The sequence below is a fragment of the Acomys russatus genome, chromosome 7 (genome assembly GCF_903995435.1).
Source record: "Acomys russatus chromosome 7, mAcoRus1.1, whole genome shotgun sequence".
Classification (NCBI taxonomy): domain Eukaryota; kingdom Metazoa; phylum Chordata; class Mammalia; order Rodentia; family Muridae; genus Acomys; species Acomys russatus.
In genome coordinates, this window is record NC_067143.1 from 51,643,403 (window position 1) to 51,662,618 (window position 19,216).

Below are 19,216 nucleotides of genomic sequence, written 5' to 3' on the forward strand. Positions count from 1 at the left end.
ACACACACACACACACCTCTATTTCTTCGTGTTTTCTACTGGAGACTCCCATAACTTGTGAACTTTAAATACTTCTATGTTGCTGCTTATCTCGTAGAGCGAAGGCAGAAAAACCTCTGCTCTACTGCCTCAGGCCCACAAGGCAGGACTGGCCTTCTGACTGGCACCCACCAAGAGCCATTTCCCGCTAATTCCAGATAAATTTTTCAAGATGTTCTAGATAGCACACCTCAGTGGAGCCACCTCCTGCTTCCAAGTATTCTTTGTTCTGGCAGAGCCATCGTCTGTTGGTAGATTAACACCTTTCTCCTTCTTGCATCCAGGTTCCAGTCAATCACAAGATCCAGAGAACTGAAATCTTCTCCCTGAGTACACTCAATAGCCCTAGAGGTGGTAACCCAAGTTTGGAGCATATGCTGGCTAGTCTGATGCCCACTTGACATACAAACTAGAGGTATCGAAAAGGAGGGAATCTTAATTGAGAAAATGCCTCCATAAGATCCAGCTGTAGGGCATTTTCTTAATTAATGAGTGGTAGGGAGGGCCCAGACCGCTGTTGGTGGTTTCATCCTTGAGTTGGCACTCCTGGGTTCTATAAGAAAGCAGGCTGAGCAAGCCATGGGTAGCAAGCCAGTAAGCAAGACTCCTCTGTGGCCTCTGCGTCAGCTCCTGCTTCCAGGTTCCTGCCCTGTTTGCGTTCCTGTCCTGACTTCCTGCGATGATGAACAGCAATATGTAAGTGTAAGCCAAATAAACCCTTTCCTCCCCAACTTGCTTTTCAGTCATGGTGTTTTGTCACAGCAATCATGACCCTAACGAAGACAGAGCACAAGCCGCAGTTCAGCCATGTAGCCTTAGATTCAGGTCCCTGTGGCTTCTCACATCCAGTGCAGGGACAGCAGCCCCTCCTCCCTAGTGCAGAAGGCACCCACGAGGGCCCAACCTGCCTACTTGCCCAATGTGTCCACCTGCACATTGGACCTGCACACTATAGTCTCTAGAATCACTACCAGTCCCCACCAGCATGGCCCTGCTGTTCTATGGTCTTCAGAAGCATCTGTTTCTCTTCCTAGTTTGTCCAGTCCAAGAAAATGGTTAAACTTTTCAGTATGGGACTTTGTTCATCTGATCCACTCATCAAGGGAGCCCCCACTAATAGAATACTGGCCCACAAGTCCCTCCCTCTGTCCTGGCTCCCCACCCCAGACCTCCCTTCCTTCTCTCCCTTCCTTTCTTCCTTCCCTCTTGTTCCCTTCTCTTTATTTTCTCTCTCCTTCTTCTCTTTCCTCCTCCACTCCTTTCTCTTCCCTCCCCTCCCCTTCCCTTTTCTGTACTATCAAGAGGGTCTCACCATGTAGTCCAAGACGACCTCAGAGTTGCAAGCCTCCTGCCTCAGCCTCTTGAGTGTTGGCATCCCTTGCGTGCACTATCATGCCTATTCATTACCATGCCATCCCACAGAGTCTTGGATCCCTCTTGCCCCCAAGTCCGCAGCTTTCTATAGTTCCCACCAACCCTAAACCGCCACCCCGATTCTTAGCTAATCCTTCTCAGGTTTCTGGCCATCCTTCCCCCACTACACTGAAGGCTTTTGAAGCAAATTTCCAGTTTTCCACTCTGGCTGGGTTTCGGCCAAAGCAGAGAGTAGCACTTGCAGTGTCTTAGATGTGGCTCACAATAAGCATCACTTCATTGGGAGGTCAGGTTGGTCATGTCTTGTGTTGACACAGTCTACGACGTGTGCTCACTACATGGCTCTCCCCACCCTGCAGTCAGCTCTCTGTCCTGCCCTGACGCACCACCTGCTCTGCTAATGTCTGCTCCCATGAAGCAATAAGTTCTTGTTACATATAGAACCAGAAAGCTGGGCAGAAGCTGGCCGCTGTGGGCAATGGTGGGTGGTCATTGAAGGCCCCACGAGGAACAGTGCTTTCTGGGTGATTTCTTTCCTTCCTTCCTTCCTTTCTTCTTTCTTTTTTGGGTTTGGGTTTGTTTTTGTTTTTGTTATTTGAGACAGGGTCTCACAATGTAGACCTGGCTGGCCTGAAATTTACTATGCAGACCACGCTGGTCTCGAACTCTCAGAGATCTGTTGCCTCTGCTTCCTGAGTGCTGGGATTAAAGACATGTGTTACCATGTCCAGCTAGTGTGTTCCATCTTGATCTGAGGGGAAACAGGAGTTACTGCAGAGTGAGCGTTACCCAGTACCCAGGGCTGTGTTGGGCGTGCTTGTATCCTCACATCCTCAGAGCATGCTACTAGGGCTTGGGATGCCTGTGAGCAAACAGACTTGGAGAAGAAGTGGCATCCAGGGTCCCAGAGGTGACTTGGATGCGAGCCCAGACCTGTCTGACTCCTGGGCCCCTGATGTCAGCCATCAGATCTGCACTGATGGCCTTGGAACAAATATAATGACAGTCCCCGGGTGTCTTATTATGGCCCAGCTTCGCTTCTGTGAGTTGTCAAAGGTGGCTATACTGTCATCTGCCACCTTACCAGCTTGTTCTGTAGCTTGTGGGTCAGCTCACTGGTCAGTCAAGTGTTTCTTTCTGTGGCCTGAAAAGGCGAGGAAAGGAAAAGTGGAGGAGAAAGTTGAGAGGGCCTCAGCCCAGGGTACCACAGTATGAGGGCCTCAGCTCTGGGATCCACAACCAAAGCCTGGGTTGGAACTTTCTGGAGAACTACAACAACAGTTGTTGAGAAATGCCAAGGCAGAATCTGAGAGAGTCAAGACATGATATTCTGTACAGAATATTCTGGCCAGTACAGAAAACAAGACCTAGGGCCATGGAGATCCGGGCACTTGGTGACTGCATCTGGACCAGTCCTCCTAGCATCAGTAAGATAAGTGCAATGAGCTTGCTTCCCTCCCACTGGGATATATTGCTTGGGCAACTTCAAAAAGACTCACTGAGGCCACCTTTGTCAGCCTTGGCCCCAAACTCATCAGCTAGTTTGTTTGCAAGTCTGGTCATCAGGGCCTCAGAATAACTTATTTCCTGCCTGTGGAAGGCTTAGCTTACTTGCTTTCATCTGATGCAGGAAGTAGCACAGCCTCTACCGGAAGCCCACCCCCCACCCCCCCATCCCCCGTCCCCCATCCACTGTGCCCGCGCCCCCCACCTCCAGTCCCCACACTGCCTCTACTCCAAGTTCCTGCACTCTTCAGCTGTATCCCAGGATCTACTTGCTTTTACTTTTTCTAACTTTGGTGTACAAGAAGAGTCAGCCCACCCCACCCCCTTTACCCCCTTCACACACACTGTGCCATCCACACAAATACACCCTGCCAGGTCATCAAAGGGACCAGCATACAAGACGCGTAAAAAGGCAGAGGTTGTGACGTAGGAACCCTGGCCTGAGTCTTCCATTCAGTGCTGTTCCTTGAGGCAAACAGCATCCTCTGAACTTGACGTGCCTGGAGATGCTTCTGGCTGGGACTTGTTTTGAGGCCTGCAAAATGCTGGCTTGCTGAATGTTTTTAAATGAGTTGCCAGCACTAAAAAAAAAAAAAAAAAAAAAAAAAAAAAAAATCAGGAAATTTCCCATCAAACTGCAGGTTTTGTTTTTGTCTTGAAAAATCAACAGATGTAGCAGGCAGAGCCTCTGAGAGGACTCAGCTGTGTCCAGTGCTGCGCCTGCTCAGAGCAGTTCGCCCTGCTGGAGCCTCAGCAGTGGGTGGGCCGTTGTCCATTTCCTGGGCCCCTCACACCTGTCTGCGGGCTTTCTTGTCTGCCCAGGAACACTGGGCTTAGGAGCCACCTGGGTTAGGTAAGCAGGCCAAAAGAGCCCAGAACCTATCCAGAATTGTGGATTCTGGTGGTGCTCTGTTGGTTCCCGAAGAGAGAGTAAAGATTCATTCCAGGGCCAGTGAAAAGGCTCCATGGGAAAGTCACTTACTTCCTTTTCTACTCTAGAATCCACATTAGAAGGAGAAAAACAGGCTCCTGCAAGCTGTTCGCTGACCTCCAGAAATGCACTGTCAAGTGCACCGTGGGGTGCACACATGCACACATTAAATAAACGTAGCAATAATAATAAAAAAGAACCTCAAACTCAGACTCAGGGACATGTGCCCAAGGTTATGATAGCAAGTCTGGCAAGGATATAGAAAGAGCAGAGAAATCTCAGCCTGGCATAGAAGGTGCTGGAAGGCTTCTCAGAAGAAGAAACGGAAAAAGGCAGGGGTGTGAAAGTATAAAGGTCGACAGAGAATGAATGTGTCAAGGCTGAAGCCCAAAAGAGGTGTGGGGCTTGAGAGGTTTGAGGGACCAGGGAATGGGGCAGGAGAAGCTGGGAGAATCTGGGAGAATCTGAGAGAAGCTAGGAGAAGCTGGATTTCCATCTTGGTGTACTGTTGTAATTGGCTTGGTCACTGAGAGCCCGGAGGATGGAATGGCAGTGTGCTCAGCATTGGACTTGAGGTCAGGTGAGCACTGTAGCTGCCTGGGGAGGGGGTTTCCCTAGGAGATCATGCCTCCAGGTAAAAGGCACAAGCTGGGGACACATGTCTAGGGGGTCTCAAAGCCCGAGAGGCTGATGTTAACAAGCTGGTATTTGAACCTGTCCTACCCTGTACCCCAATTGAGAGCAGAGAGAGAGGGGACCTCCACCGCATACCCACTTTTCAGGATAGTGGACCCGTGTTACTGTAAAGCTCCCAGCTCCCAGCACTAAAGGCATAGTGTCTGAGGCTGGGAAGGGTGGCATCTAGTTGGTGGATAGTGGCTGAGCTATCCCATCCCTCCAGATGGTGGCAGACCCCTTTCCAGAGGTGTGAGCTGGGAGAAGACAACTCAGGGTGGCTAACCCTCTCCGGAGGGAGCCCTGGCCTCCTCCAGCCCAGCTCTCAGGTTGGTCTCTCTCCCTTGTAGGAGCCATTTGTGTCTGTCACGAGGCAGTTCCCACAGCTCTTTCCAGCTGCGGTCAGCTGACCACTCTCTTACTCTTATCAGCCTGGTTAGGTAAACTCCTCCAGAGCAGTGCTGTGCTGTGGCCGGCCAGTCTAGATAGACCAGGTCGTACCTCTGCCGAACCGCACAAAACAAAAGACCTTGGATTCAAAAAGCGGTGTGTGCAGCACCGTACCCCGTGACCTTAGGTGGCCTTTTAAAAGCCTAAGCCTCAGTTTCCTTCTCTGCCAGTCTCACAGGAAACACCCTGGGCCTGTTGTTATTCTGCAGACCTCAATGGCAAATCCCCTCCCTTCTCCCCACACTTCTCTGCACCAGGGGTCCAGACTCCCAGTCACAAGTTCAAGGCCCCTGAGAGCCTAAAGCATCATCTACTCACTCCTATAGAACATAATCCTCTAGCTCAATAGATTCCCGCCATTCTCTAAATTAATCATGTTCTGTCTCTCACTCAGCCTTTACATATGCTGTACCGCTGACTGGCTGGCCTTCCTCCCCAGGCCATCACTTCTCAGCCCCAGCCCAGCTGAAAAGCAAGCTTGCTCAGTCGAGCTCATCCACAGGTGATAGCTGACAAGACTGGAGCCTGGGCTACGGGGGGGGGGGGGGGGGGGGGGTGGCCATGGTGATATAGGGTGACTGTGGGGCCTGAAGCTCCAGCTTCTAGTGTCACAGCCCAGCACTGTGAAGGAGGTGGAGTCTGAGGCAGAAAGTGGGGAGAGAGTCTTCAGCCTGGAATTGGCCTTGGCTGTCATTTTTGGGAAATTCCTTCTGGAAGGACCCTTGGGTGGTCCACCAGCAGGAAAAGGATCTTGAGGTCTAGCTGGGTTTTTTTTGTTTGTTTGTTTGTTTTTGTTTTGTTGGTTTTTTTTTTTTTTTTTTTTTTTGTGGGAAGTCTGTCAGGATGAGGGAGTCAGACACTCTGGTGTTTTCCGAGCCAGGTCAGGGACCCTGTGTTGGGACTTTCTGTTCCCAGTTCTGGCTGTGACTACCCCATCTAAACTCATGATGACCTTAAAAATAGAGACTGGAGCTTGGGGAGGGGGATCCTGAGAGAAGCGTCCCAGGGGGGAAGCAGGGCAGTTTCCTTAGATCTAAACAAGAAGCTATTGGCCCAAGGTCATGCTGCCTGCGCATGCACACAGCCAAAGCTCATCGGTCATTCTCGGTACTTGAACTGATGTCACAAGTTATCCATTCACTCATTCTTACACAACAGCACACGAGTGTGGGGGTCCTAGTAAGACTCAGCTGTGGCACGCAAGGTCATCCCGGATGAGGACCAGGCAGGGGCTGGACACCTGGGAGCCTTCATTGTGACTCTAAAGAAAGAGTCCAGACTTGGCTATCACAGGGTCTGACTCTGACTGGATGCGTGGCCTGAGGTCACAGGTCATTGGCGCCTCTGACTTGTTTTCCTCATTTGTAAACTGGATAGAAGTCTGATGTGGACTCACAGAACTGTGACACAGGAGTAGGGTTCTGGCGAGTAGTACCAGGGCACGCAGATCCCAGAAGCATGACCACCAGGCTCGTCACATCCATCCACAGCCCCAACAGCCTCCAAGCTACTACATATCTGTAAGTCTCATAGGATCTGTTTGTGTCAAAGCCCTGTTGGCCTTGGCTTAATTTTCTGAGCTATCTCCCCGTGACCTCCTCCCTTAGTCTGATTGTTCACCGAGCCCACAAACATGCCCAGTCCATTTGCCTTTCTAGAATGTACGTTCTGTTCAGGCCTTGCTGGTACTCCCTCCCCTAGAATCCTGCTCTCCATCCCATCTGGGTGTAGAGTACCCTTCCCAGCTGCTGGCCGACTGTTTGTGCCTATTTCAAACTTCAGCTTTTTTAAAAAAAATTTTTAATTCTTTTCATTATTATTTTTAAAACAACAAAAAACCCCACCTTATTGTAATGAAATTACAAATAAAAACATCGCACAGTTAGATTAAAACAGTCACTCAAATACTTGCCCAATCCCAAACTGCACATGTCAGTGAATGTCTACGCAGTTTGACGTTAGCCATTCTGAAGCCATAGAGCTTTGCTCCAGAAAGGGTTTTGCAGCCGGGCATGGTGGCACACGCCTTTGATCCCAGCACTTGGGAGGCAGAGGCAGGCGGATCGCTGTGAGTTCAAGGCCAGCCTGGTTTCCTTAGTGACTCCCGGACAGCCAAGGCTACACAGAGAAATCCTGTCTCAAAAAAAAAAAAAAACCAAAAAAAGAAAAGGAAAAAAGAGGAAGAGTTTTACACATTCACTGTCAATTACTTTTTTTTGTTGTTGTTGTTGCTTGTTTTGTTTTTTCCAGACAGGGTCTCTCTGTGTATCCTTGGCTGTCCTAGACTCACTTTTGTAGACTAGGCTGGCCTTAAACTCACAGTGATCTGCCTGCCTCTGCCTCCTGAGTGCTGGGATTAAAGGCGTGCGCCACCACACCTGGCCCAATTACATTTTTAATGCACTTACCCACCACAAAAAAAACCCTGACAGTTGAAATTAGTCTCTCTCTCTCTCTCTCTCTCTCTCTCTCTCTCTCTCTCTCTCTCTCTCTCTCTCTCTCTCTCGTGTTTTTCGTTTGTCTTTATATTTTCTGTGGTCCTGGGCATAGAACATAGAACTCAGGGCCCTGAGCATGCTAGGCATGAGTTCAACTACTGAGATAGTTCACCACGCTGAACTTTCACTCCTGCTGACCCAGCCTCCCAGGAGGCTGGCATGACAGGCCTATACCATGGGCTTCCAAAGCTTCAGCAGTTTCCATCTCGTGGCTTAGGTTTCTGACTCCACAGCTGGACATCACAAAGCTGGGACCCGGACACAGCTGTTTACTTACTGTCCAGTCCTGGCTGGGTCCAAGGCCTCAGGAATGGATGGAATCAAGCCTTGTCCTGCCAAACCTTAGCCTGCTGAAGTGGGTCCCTTCCATCATGTTCCAGAACCATTGCCAGGCCTTGGCTGCAGGCTGTGAGAGCACAGCACCATTCTAGTGCCTCCCCCCTATATGCTCGAATCCCCCATACTGATATAAAGGCTCAGACAGTCCCTGCAGAAAGGCCTCTGCTGTGCTGTCCCCTCCACAGACCAAGCTTATAAACACAACAGGGGACCCCCAGGGACTATCCCTGCCACCTACTGTGAGAATGGAGGAACTGAGTCCTTGAAAGGGATAGAGGGCAGGCCGAGTGGGCACTGACTGACTGTTTGACCCTACGCTAAAGTCAAGGCCAGCTCACCATCTGACACTTCCTATACCAGTCATGGGGAAGTAACTCACAGACCGCCCCCCATCAACATCTCCTCCCTAGTCAGTGGCACCCAGAAAATAATTTGCTTTGTGGGGAGCCAATAGAGAAGTATACAAGGTAGGCCAGAGTTCACCAGTATGGCATAAGGAAGAAAGAGAGTGTCCCAGGCAAGCGACAGAGAGGAGAGAGCCTTAATAGTAGGGGGAATCAATGTTCTGCTGGATAGGTGCTGGTGACCTTTGGGCAAGTCACTTGCCCTCTCTGAGTATCCGCCTCCTCACCTATTAGAAACAAGGGAAGATTTCCCTGAGCTCTCCTACAGTCCATGGGGCAGAGCTGGGATTTGAACAAGAGGCATATGGTTCTCTCACTCGACTCCGTATCTGCCCTGGAAAGACCTCATCTGAACACAGAGGGCCACATCTAGCAAGCAACGGTACCCACACCTAGAGCAAGGAAGGACTATCCCATTGGTTTCAGATACTTCCAGACCTTTCCTCTCTAGCCTTCCTCATAGGCCACTACCATCCACCCCAGGTAAGTGTCCAGGGACGGAAGTACAGGAGCATGTGTGTTGTGGTGCACTGTGACCAACAGGGCCTTCCTCTAGTTTGGAGGAAAGCCCTTACGTAGGCTTCACTTGGAAGTGTTGGAAGTGTCAAGTTTCCCAAGAAAAGGCAGTGGGCAGGGACTCTCCGGGCAAGGGTGTAGAGGCCAGACTGTAGCTTCCCTGGACCCCACTGGGATGGTGTGGGGACATTAGTCTCCTCCCTGCACTGATAGGAGACTGTGTGGGCCTAAGGGCACATGCGAGTTGACAGGCTAGCTCTGTGGGAGACACGCCTGACTCTCAGTCCCCTTTGGTGTCTATCCCTAGTGGAACAGCTGTCCTTGGACTCTTTGAAGACTGGGGGTCACCTACTGTACTGAGCCTGGCCATAGCCTCGAGGGAGGCTGAGGAAGCACAGCTGCAGGGGGCTTCTGGGTGACTCAGTTCGAGGACTTGGGTCAGCTTCCTGGTATATGTGTGTCAGGAATCAGTTAGAGAAGCCAGAGTGGGGGCAGGTGCAGATTGGGGGGGGGGGGCTAGCTTTTTCCAGGCTATGGATCTCCAACCGCCCCATTCATACTGAGAAGATGAATGGGAGTTTGGTTTGTCAATGGCCCAAAAACCTATTGAAACCATCCTCCTATGCCAGGTTCAGCGGTACCCACCTGTGATCCCTGCACACTGGAGGCAGAGACCAGAGAACAGCCTGGCCTACAAGCAAAACCCTGTGTCACCAAATGAAAAATAAACCTCAACCCTCCCCCACTCTGCTCAAAGCATCCCCTGGCCTACCTCCCTCTCCCCCATTCCCCCTCCCAAACCTAACCTCATCCTCCTCTCTCCTATGAGGCCTCCTGAGCGGAAGCATCCATCCCCACCTTTCCTGGTATACCAGGGTCCCCAAGCTGTGCCTGTCACATTGCTAAATCTGCTTGGCCTTAAGCCTTCATTGTGGCTTCCTGGGAGCAAGCCTGGCCTTGCCTGGGTGGGTGTGAGGCCAACACTGCAACAGACAGGGAGCAGCAGGGAGGCCAAGGGTTACTGCAGGCCATCCAGAAGACCTTGTGTTCCACCACTGTCACCGGTGGGTCTGTCTGTCACTCTGTCCTAGCCACTTGGTGCTTTTCCTTAGTCCATCCCATTGGTTTCAGATACTTCCAGACCTTTCCTTCTAGCCTCCCTCATAGCTACTACCATCCACCCCAGGTAAGTGTCCATAAGCCTCTCTCTGGGTGGATCCTAAGGATCGTGGTCAGTCCCTTGGGCGTTTGTCCCTGAGGGTTGGTGGTTTCCTGCCTTTCTGGCTCACAATGCTTTCCTTCTCTGTCTCTCCAGGACTTCCCTGTCACCCTCCCAGCCTGCTGGCTATCCTTGCTAATACCCGCAGGTCCAGGTCCTTGTGACTCTTTGCACACTCTCTCTCTCTCTCTCTCTTTCTCTCTCTCCTTCTTCTCTGTAGTTCTCTGCTTTGTCCATTCATCTCTACATCGGCTCCCTCACATTGTGAGGGGGGTGCATGCGTGGGGGGTTGGGGGGGGTGTGGGGGGGGGGGGGGGGGATCAGCTTGACATAACTGGGCAGGCCTGCCTTTCTAAGGTCTTGAGTCTCTAGCTAATCAGGGGGCTTGGCTGGGCTCCCCGCCTCCAGCTGAGAAAACAGCTCCCTTCCCCTCCCTCTCATTCAGTCTGTGTTCTACAGACTGATAGGTTGCTCTGTGCAGAACTGAGCCTCAGGCTTGGTCTCCCACGGAGGCACTGTATGTGGTCCCATCCTTGGCTGGTGAACCTCCCCCCCCCCCCCCCCCCCCGCAACTCCCTCCCAGTTCCCTCCCTTCCTTTACCTGCACTTACCTATTCTGGGCCCCATGCCTGGGGAATTCAGGGAGTTATGGCCCCTAGTTCGACCTGCAGTTTAGCAGGGTTCCTTCCTGGAGACAACTTCTGAGAGATCAGCAGCAGCAGCAGCAGCAGCAGCAGCAGCAGCAGCAGCAGGAACTGTCCCTCACTAGGCTATGTTTCTTTGATCATACTAATCAGCAGCGGCCCTCCAGGCACAGGTGGTAGGGACCCTGCTCAGACTGACCTCTCCCTGAGAGCTCCTGAGCACTTGCTCCTTTGTCTGACTTGAGGCCCTGGCCCTTGCTGTGTCTGCTTCTTTGGTTCCATGAATTCCTCTGATCTCTGCCTGGGACAGGCCAGGACTGTAAAGAGGGCGGGTTTGTTTAGGTCCAGCCCCCATCCTGGGGGGAGCGGGGAGGGGCAGCAGGGGAGAGGCTGGTTCCTCCCTGAGGCTTATGAGGTTATTTCCTAGCACTTGCCTTTGGATAGTTTCCTTGTGTTAGCACCAGAGGCTAGAGGGAGAAGCTGTTGATGGCTCTTCTTAAGTTCAGGGCTATTCAAGAGAGGGATATTCCAGAATGTTCAGTCTCTTGGCTGCAGTGCACCCCTTTTCCTATGGGTCTGCTGTCTCCCTAGCCCTCTGTGAGTTCTGAAGCAAGGCCTCGCTTCCCACTGAGCCTGGGGCCTCCCCCACAATGCTCCTATCCCCTGTCCCCCTCATCTGTCACTCATAGCTGCCCCTTCCCATCTGCCCCAAGAATTCAGATTAACAAACCATTGTCGCCCCCCCCCCCCCCGCCCGCAAAGCATCATGGCCAGCGCACTTGTGGGACTGGTGTTCAAAGCTCCGTCAGGTTCAGCACCTAAATGGAAGGGGCTGGAAGGAAAGGAGGGAGAGAGGAAGCAAGACAAAAAGACAAATGTGAAATTCGTAGAGACATCTGGACAGAGGCCTTGCAGACAGCTGGGAGAATGAATGAGTGAGCCCATCCCAGCGCTAGCCTTAGCCAAGTGTCAGGAGTCACAGGCAAGTCCCTGAATCTCTCTCTGAGTGGCTGTAACCTCATCCCCACAAAGCAGCAATTCTCCTTTACAGGGCTGGTGTGAATAGAGAGGAAATAAATGAAGAAGCCAGAGGCTGAGCTGGAGGGAGTGGCCAGAGGCAGGGCCTTCACCAGGCTGGGGAGAAAACAGCCCGGTTTTCATAGCCTAGCCTGGTGCCTGTTCATCCAGGAGGCTGGGAGGTGCGCCCGCGTGTCCCCCCTCCCCCCCGCCTGTTTCTCAGATGAGTCAAGGAGTCTCCACTACTTGTCACAGAGCACCTCACTAGTTGGGCAGCATCTGCCCCCACCCCCATGCTAGAACCAGGATTTTTCCTTCAACCCAGGCTGTCACCCTAGGGGAAGAGTCTTCTTTTACCCCGATTTAAGATACAGAAACGAGCTCAGCCCCCATCTCCAGAAGAGGACCTTTCCGTGGAACGGGGGTGTGGGTTTAGAGTCCAGCTTCCTCTGCAATGGTAGAGACCCTCCTTTAGGCTGCTTGGCGATAGAAATCAGGGGCATCTGAAACCCAGGTCTGCCTGGCAATTCGGTCCAAAATCAGCAATGGAGTCTTCCTAGAGACTGGAAGAGGAGGGAGCCACCCAGATTTCAAATCACAGGTGTACAACTGCAAAAAGGAAGGTTGCTTTAGATTTCTAGAAACTCTCTTATCTCTGGCTTTGTCCTAGGGGTGTATGGAGCCATAACATTCCTGGACTCAGATGTGTTTAGCTGGAACAGATGTTGGGGAAGGGCCTGAGCTTATGAAACTTGAGCCAACTTACAGCTCCTGAACTATTAGTTGAGTAGGGTCTCATCTCCAGGAGCCCTAAACTTTGTGATACTGCCTTGCTCCCTGGCTTAGTGTACTTGAGAGTGCTGGTGTTTGCTGCAACCTGCATACTTTCCTTGCACAGCACCACAAGGGGTGTGGGGGTGTGGGTCCCAACACCATCTGCAGATTACCATTATTTGCGAAACCTGATGCCTTTTTTAGCGTCTCCTGCTGTTGGCATGCTTTGCAAAACTCTGCAGCTCCATCTTTCAGCTCAGCTGCTCATGCCCAGCCTGACGCTGTTGTAAAACCCTGAGGTGTTTGCAGAGCCGGACAGAGCCTTTCTCTCTGGGTAACCCACGTAGAGACGGGCCTTGCTGTAAACCTGACTCAACAGGAGACTTCATCTGTGGAGCCATCTGCTTCAGGGTACAAGAGAAGGATGCAGGGAACTAGATTGCCAAGCTCCATTCCTGTGTCAGCTCTGTCACAACCCTGCTGTGGGACACTGGGCGAACCCTCTGCTCCTTAGGACTCAGTCTGTCTTACCGGCTGTTAAGTGATCATGGCATCAAACCACCAGCCTGCAGGAAGGTTCTGTTGGCCACTGTGACCTTGCACGGAAGATAAAGAAGGCGAGGAGTGGTCAGAGATGCCTTCCCTGAAGTGTTCCAAACTGCCCCCTCAGCACCTTCATTCTCACTTCCCTCTGGCTTGTCAGTCGGAGAGCGGATATCTATAAATGATAGCTCTGTCCAGGGAAGGCAATGGCATGCTTGTTCTCCTATGAAGACACTGCCACTCAGAGAGGTGACATGCTGAACGACACCCCCTCCCCAACACACACATACACACACACACACACACACACACACACTAGTTTCTCTACAGCAGGAGATGGGCTGTGAGTTAAGGGTGTCAAAGGCAGATATATTGTACTGAGGTCAGTGTGGGAGACTGAGGCTACAGAGTCTGGTAAATGTGGGAGCGACTGTCTGCTTCTCCCAGGGGTTTCTTCTCTGACCAGTAGAGAAGAAACAGCCCCCCTCCTGCTGAGAGTCAACGCTTCCCCTTTCACTGGTCTTCTCTATTCTGATGAGACGCAGCACATTTCCAGACACACCATGGGCTGCAGGCCTGCTGGATGAACAGGGCTCTAAGAAGGGCTGTGCCAAGAACCCCTGGACTCAGCCACTTGTGCTTTACTGAGGCTGCTTAACTCCCCTGGACTTCCCCCACCTCCAAGATTATGGGGGTGCCACTCAGCCCAGGCTCTATTGTCTGAACCACCTTTCCCTGGGTCTTGCTGTCTCCATGGCTGGGCTAGAAGCTGCATCCTCCTCTGGAAGTGACAGGCCTGTTTCCCAGAGAGCAGTTTAGTCACCTGATACTTTTTAGGCCCTGGATGCTTCAAACCTGAGCCAGCAAGAATTCTCTGAGGCTCACTGTCCTCTTCTGCAGTTAAAAAAAAAAAAAAAAAGTTAAAGAACCTCTTGGCAGGACCACACAGAGCATCACAGCCTTGCCCTGTCTCCTAGAGTTCTCTCTCTAGAGAGGCCTCTCTGGATGACTTGGAGCCAGTTGCTTGCCCTCTCTGATCCTCCATGCCCTTGCCTGTGAAATGCCTGTCCACAGCTGTCAAGGCTGGGATGAGCTGATGAATGGATTAGTGCTTGCTCAATTCTGAGAGTTGAGCAGACACGAGGGGGGGCAGGGCATTATTAATATGGCAGCCATGATGACTTGTGATCCTGGGAGCAGAGGAAGTGGAGGAAGTCAATCACAGCAGGGCGCATCAGGTCAGCCAGACCGGACTGACAGCCCCAAGGCAAGCAATAAATCACCAGGAAGCCCCTCCCCCAAGATGGAAGGGAGCTCAAAGGCAAACTGGGAGCTCAGCAGACCAGCTAGGTAGTCAGGGTCAAGTGTGAAGCACCGTGTGTACTTTGGGGAAGTCTCTTATGGGACCCCAGCTGGGAACTGGCTAGGCTGGGACCCCTAGCTTTCCCTTGGTCATCTCTGTGCTGGCATTACCTAGGTCCTGCGTCTGCCTGGTTGCTAGTGTCCTTATTATAAAATGGGGAGATGCCTGGCAGGGGGCCCATTCGTCTCTGACTTTGGAAAGATTGCATAAGCGATGTGTTAGCAGAGTCAAGTTCGGGGTTACCGTTATTAAAAATTTGTGTCCTTGGAGAGATGACACGGATGGGTGCAGCAAGGCTAGAGAGGACATAAGGTGGGAGTGAGGGTGCAGATGAGTTAGGCAGAGAGAGCGGGAACCAGAATAGGACGGGAAGACATGGTTTGGAGGAAAGCCTGGCTCCCCGCAAAGATTTTTGCAACATTGCCCCCTGGAGGCAGAGAGGAGGTCTGCACCCTGGACTTTGGAAGGACCAGCACCAAACAAACAAGGATGTTTGTGTGAGTTCTGGCCTCTCTACTTTCCAGCTCTTTTACTTAATTTCTATAGTGGAAGGATGCCCCAGGCTTACCATTGGATTTTTTTTTTCAAATTTTGATTTTCATCTTTTTGAGACAGTCTTATTTTGTACCTCTGGCTGGCCTAGAAATCACATCCAATCTCCTGTCTTAGCCTCCTGAGTGATGGGATTACAAGTGTGAACTACAACACCCAGCTTACCTTGCTTCTACCACTCCACTTTTCATTGTCAGTATTATGGATTTGAAGCAGGGTCTAGTGTAGCCCAGGCTGGCCTTGGACTCACTATGTAGATAAGAACGAACTCTTGACCCTCCTATCTCCCAAATGCTGGGACTACAGGTGTGTGCACAATGCGCACCTCAGCTTGCCCATTTTCAGGTGGACATCTGGGCGCAAAACTGTCAAGGGGTAGTAGGTGTCCATCCAACAACGCATTGCTTTTGTCTCTAAAAGCAAGCAGTGATCTCTAGAAACGCGTTGCCATGAGGCTGCACACTCGTTACCAGGCTCTCTGAGGCTATGACAGCTTCAGGAAGGTATAACACCAGCTTCACCCAGGAAGGCGAATTGCTTCCTCCCACATGGGTTGTGAGCCTGTGAGTCTGAGGGTAGAAGGCAGGAATACCAGTGACCCACACTTGCTGTAGCTTCTGGGATGCTCACTCAGGGGGCCTGGGCCACATGGCACTTCTGGAAGGACTGGGCTGGCATTGGGGCTAAGGCTGGGGCTAGGCTGCTGCTATGTCTATGGGGAGAAGGGGGACAGGATCTAGGCCAGTGTGCTTGCGTCCATCACTGCTGTTTATATGGAGTTTTGTCAGCTTGCATCTGGAGATTGCTCTGCTCTCACCACCCTAGTACATACATGTACATGCCCTCCAGTCAGCACACAAAGTCTCTTTAGGTGTGGACCATGTGTCTAAAGTGTTCTGGGTAATGCTAGCCTTATGCAAATGCTGTCCTCACTTCGTTACTTAGGGGGAGCATACTGGGTGACCCTAGCAAGGGAAGAGGCCAGGTATCAGGCCTTTCAAATGGAGTGGCCTCCCCAAGGCAAGGGCGGTGGATAGATTTCTCCAGAAAATAGGACTGATGGTGATGCTAGAATGAGATCTGGGCCCAGAGCTGGGGTGTAGTGGGACTCAGAACCTTGCGTTTGGATGGGGGACTCCTGTGTGTGTGTGTGTGTGTGTGTGTGTGTGTGTGTGTGTGTGTGTAAGAGAGTATATGAGCATATGTATATGTGACTGTGTGTATGTGCATGTGAGAGAGTGAGTATGTATGTGTGAGTATTTGTATGAATGTGTGTGCATGTGAGAGAGTATGTGTGAATGTATGTGAGTGTATGTGTGCATGTGCATATGAGTGTGTGTGTGTGTGTGTGTGTTAGTGGTGGGGTACGCACCCTGGGTTGTTAGGTCTTACTTTTCTCCTTGTTTGAGATGGGGTCTCCTATTCACGCTAGCACATGCCAGGCTAGCTGCCTGAGAGCTTCCAGAGATTCTCCTGTTTCTGCCTCTCCTGTCACCATAGAAGGGCTGGGATTACAGACTGCCCACTGTGCCGAGATCTACACAGGCTCTGGGGATCCAAATCTGGGTCCTTGCGCTTGCCTCACAAGTGTCTTGCCCATTGAGCAATCTCCCTATGCCCCAGTCTCTTAAGTTTTAGAGCTGGGAAGCAAAGGAAGGCAGTTTTTTTTTCACATGAGTGAACCAACCTAGTCTTTGGAGAAATTTAGGCCTGAGGTTAGCTAATAACTAGCTGCATTATCATGCAGTCATTTAATTTTTCTAAGCTTCTGTCTTCTTGACTATAAAATGAATGTGTTGACAGGCATAGCCTTGTTCACCTGAAATCCCAGCTCTAGGGAGACTGAAGCAAGAGACTCACTCTAAATTTGAGGCTGGCCCGGCCTACATAACACATTTGAGGCAAGCTTGGGCTACATTGTGAGATCCTGCCTCAAAAATCAGCAAAATAATAAAAAGGGGTGCATTGATGGTGTGCACGCATTGCTTCCAATAACCTAATAGAACCCTCGATTTCAAGATGAGGAAGCTGAGGCACAGAGAGGCTAAAACATTTGCTCAAGGTCACAGAGCTGGCAAGATGCCCTTCCACTTCTCCTTGGAGCATTGCCAGGAGGTGAGCTGGGAGGCAGGGAGAACGTGCTTCTCCCTGACATGTCCGGGGCTCCAAGCTGAGAGGGATGGAGTGCAGAGAGGGGTCTGTGCTCCAGTATTCCTGGTCCAGCCAAGAGTGCAGGAAAAGGAGATTTGTCTTCACAATAAGTGTTAAAACTTCCAGGGAAGCATGCAAGGGAGAAAGACCCCATCTGTAACAGCATGATGGCACATCCTTTTTAGATGGACTGCTGGCATCAGACCAGGTGGCACTGGGGAGCTCAGGGCTCTGAGACCAAGTCAGGAGGTGACCTGACCTGATTCGGGTGAGTTGGGTGGCTGCTTCAGGGATGGTGGATCACCCACTGCCACAGATGGGCACTGTGGCAAGACGGTGGCAGGTTCGCGCTGCCTTGGTGAGCTTCAGAGGCAGCTACCTTGGTGGCTGTGGCGACTGGCTGTGGTTAACCAACGGGGGAGTCTGGTGGTCTGGTGATGGATTCTTCAGGGAGAAGGGGAGCCCTTCTTTCCCCAGTGTTACAGCCCAGAATAGTCAGTCTTAGATGATCACCAGTGAAATAGATGATGAGCACTTTATTCGAGGTAGACAGGAGCTATAGAAACCTTGATCAGTGGGGGGGGGGGGGGGGGAATTCATTCCATTGGCTAAGATCAAGATATTGGCGATGCTCTATTTGCATCCAGCTGCCCACTTATGTGACTGACTACCTGTTCCCCTGGCTGGGGGTCGCCATGCTACATGGTCAGAGGCAAGAACAGAAACAGGGAGTTCGTCCCACTCTTGCCATCTCAAGATGAGCCTTTTAAATCTCAAGCTTGAGATTTCTGGGGTTTGAACATGCTCCACCTTGCAGTCCCATGCCCATTCCCCCTGGTGGCACGGTCCACACACCCCCCACTGCAAGGGACAGGTCAGGATCAGAGCCCAGGCAGTATGGCCCAATCCTAAGTCGGAGTCCTAACTGCATCAGAGGCTGGCCATGAACCTGCTCATGGCAGCCACTAGTCTCCATTGTCTTGGGCATTGAGCTGAGTCCTGAGTTAATGCTGTGGACAGGGATCCAGGCTCAATCCACTGACAATGATCTGGGTGATGTTGGCTAGTCACTTGCCTTTGCCAAATCTCAGGTTTCCACATATAATAGGAGGCATTTGAAGCCCAGCTGGTGACTCCAAGCTTCCTCTCTTCCAGCTCAGACCCCTCTTGGACTGTGAGTATCCTCACTCTGTGTGGACCTCGGGCTTGTGTGTACATGAGGCTTATATGGAGACTGGTCTCTCACAACTACAACCCCAACTCTGTTCAGTACCAGGCCGATCTCCCGCCATTGTCTCTCTCCTCGCTCTATGTGGCAATGCCCTTCACCCTCTGTCTGCTCCTGCCCCACCTCTTGCCCAGAGCCTACTCCTCTTTCTTCCCGGACCCTTGTTTTGCCATCTCTCTCTTCTATAATTCTATTGTCCCTGATCGCAGTCAGTCCTCCACCTTGCCACAGACCCTTCCAAGGCCCCAACTTCCTATGCCCAGCCTTCTCCATGGAGCAAAGCTTGTTCTTCTCATCACATCCAAACCCTGATCTCCCTCCCAGGTGCATGAAGGCTCCATGCACAGCCTCCCCCCAAGTCTCCTTCCAGACTCACTGACGCTCCGTGGACCCCCAGTCTCGATGCCTAAGCCTGAACGTTTCTCTGATCAAATGCCCTTCCAGAATCCTTCACATGCCACCCAAGTTCCCAGATGACTTATGTTTCTTGAGCTTCTGGAACAATGGGTGATGTCAGGCTCGCGTACTCTCCCCAGGTCCTTGGCTAAAGAGTACCTAGCAGTCTGGCTTTATCACACAGTCTCCTGAACTGAGTTAGTTCCTCTGCCCTCAGTCTGGGTCTTTCCAGTGAAGATGTAGAGTTCTGGTGGCTCTTCCTTAACTAGGACCTTGGCTAAGGATGCAGTTACTTTGGGGTCACTTGTCACAGGGCAGCATAATCCTAAAGAAAAACAAAGGGGGGGGGGAATCTCAGCCTCCCCAGAACAAAGCCTCAGAAGGAGGGGTGCATGTGCATGCATGTACATGTGCATTTCCATGTGTGTGCATGTGTGTGTTTCTTCTCTGTGAGGGCTACACACAGACAGCTGCTCAGTTGTTCATTCACACAAAGCCTCTCACTACATGGTCCCTTAAGCCGACATCAATTGTCTCACCAGCCTCATTTACAATAGGTGAACCAAAGCAGAGAAAAATGCAGCCACTTGCCCAGGG

At 51.5% G+C, this 19,216-nt stretch overlaps 2 protein-coding genes across 3 annotated transcripts in view; both read right to left on the minus strand.

The window, feature by feature from the left end:
- The window catches only part of Slco2b1 (solute carrier organic anion transporter family member 2B1), a 46,895-nt gene extending 36,004 nt beyond the window's left edge, over nucleotides 1-10,891 (minus strand). Inside the window, 1 exon segment of the mRNA XM_051149033.1 lies at nucleotides 10,563-10,891. Within this exon segment, the coding sequence (XP_051004990.1) occupies nucleotides 10,563-10,578 (16 nt within the window). The 5' untranslated portion in view covers nucleotides 10,579-10,891.
- The window catches only part of Serpinh1 (serpin family H member 1), a 671,742-nt gene that overhangs the window by 333,003 nt on the left and 319,523 nt on the right, over nucleotides 1-19,216 (minus strand). The gene's annotated exons all lie outside the window — the stretch shown is intronic.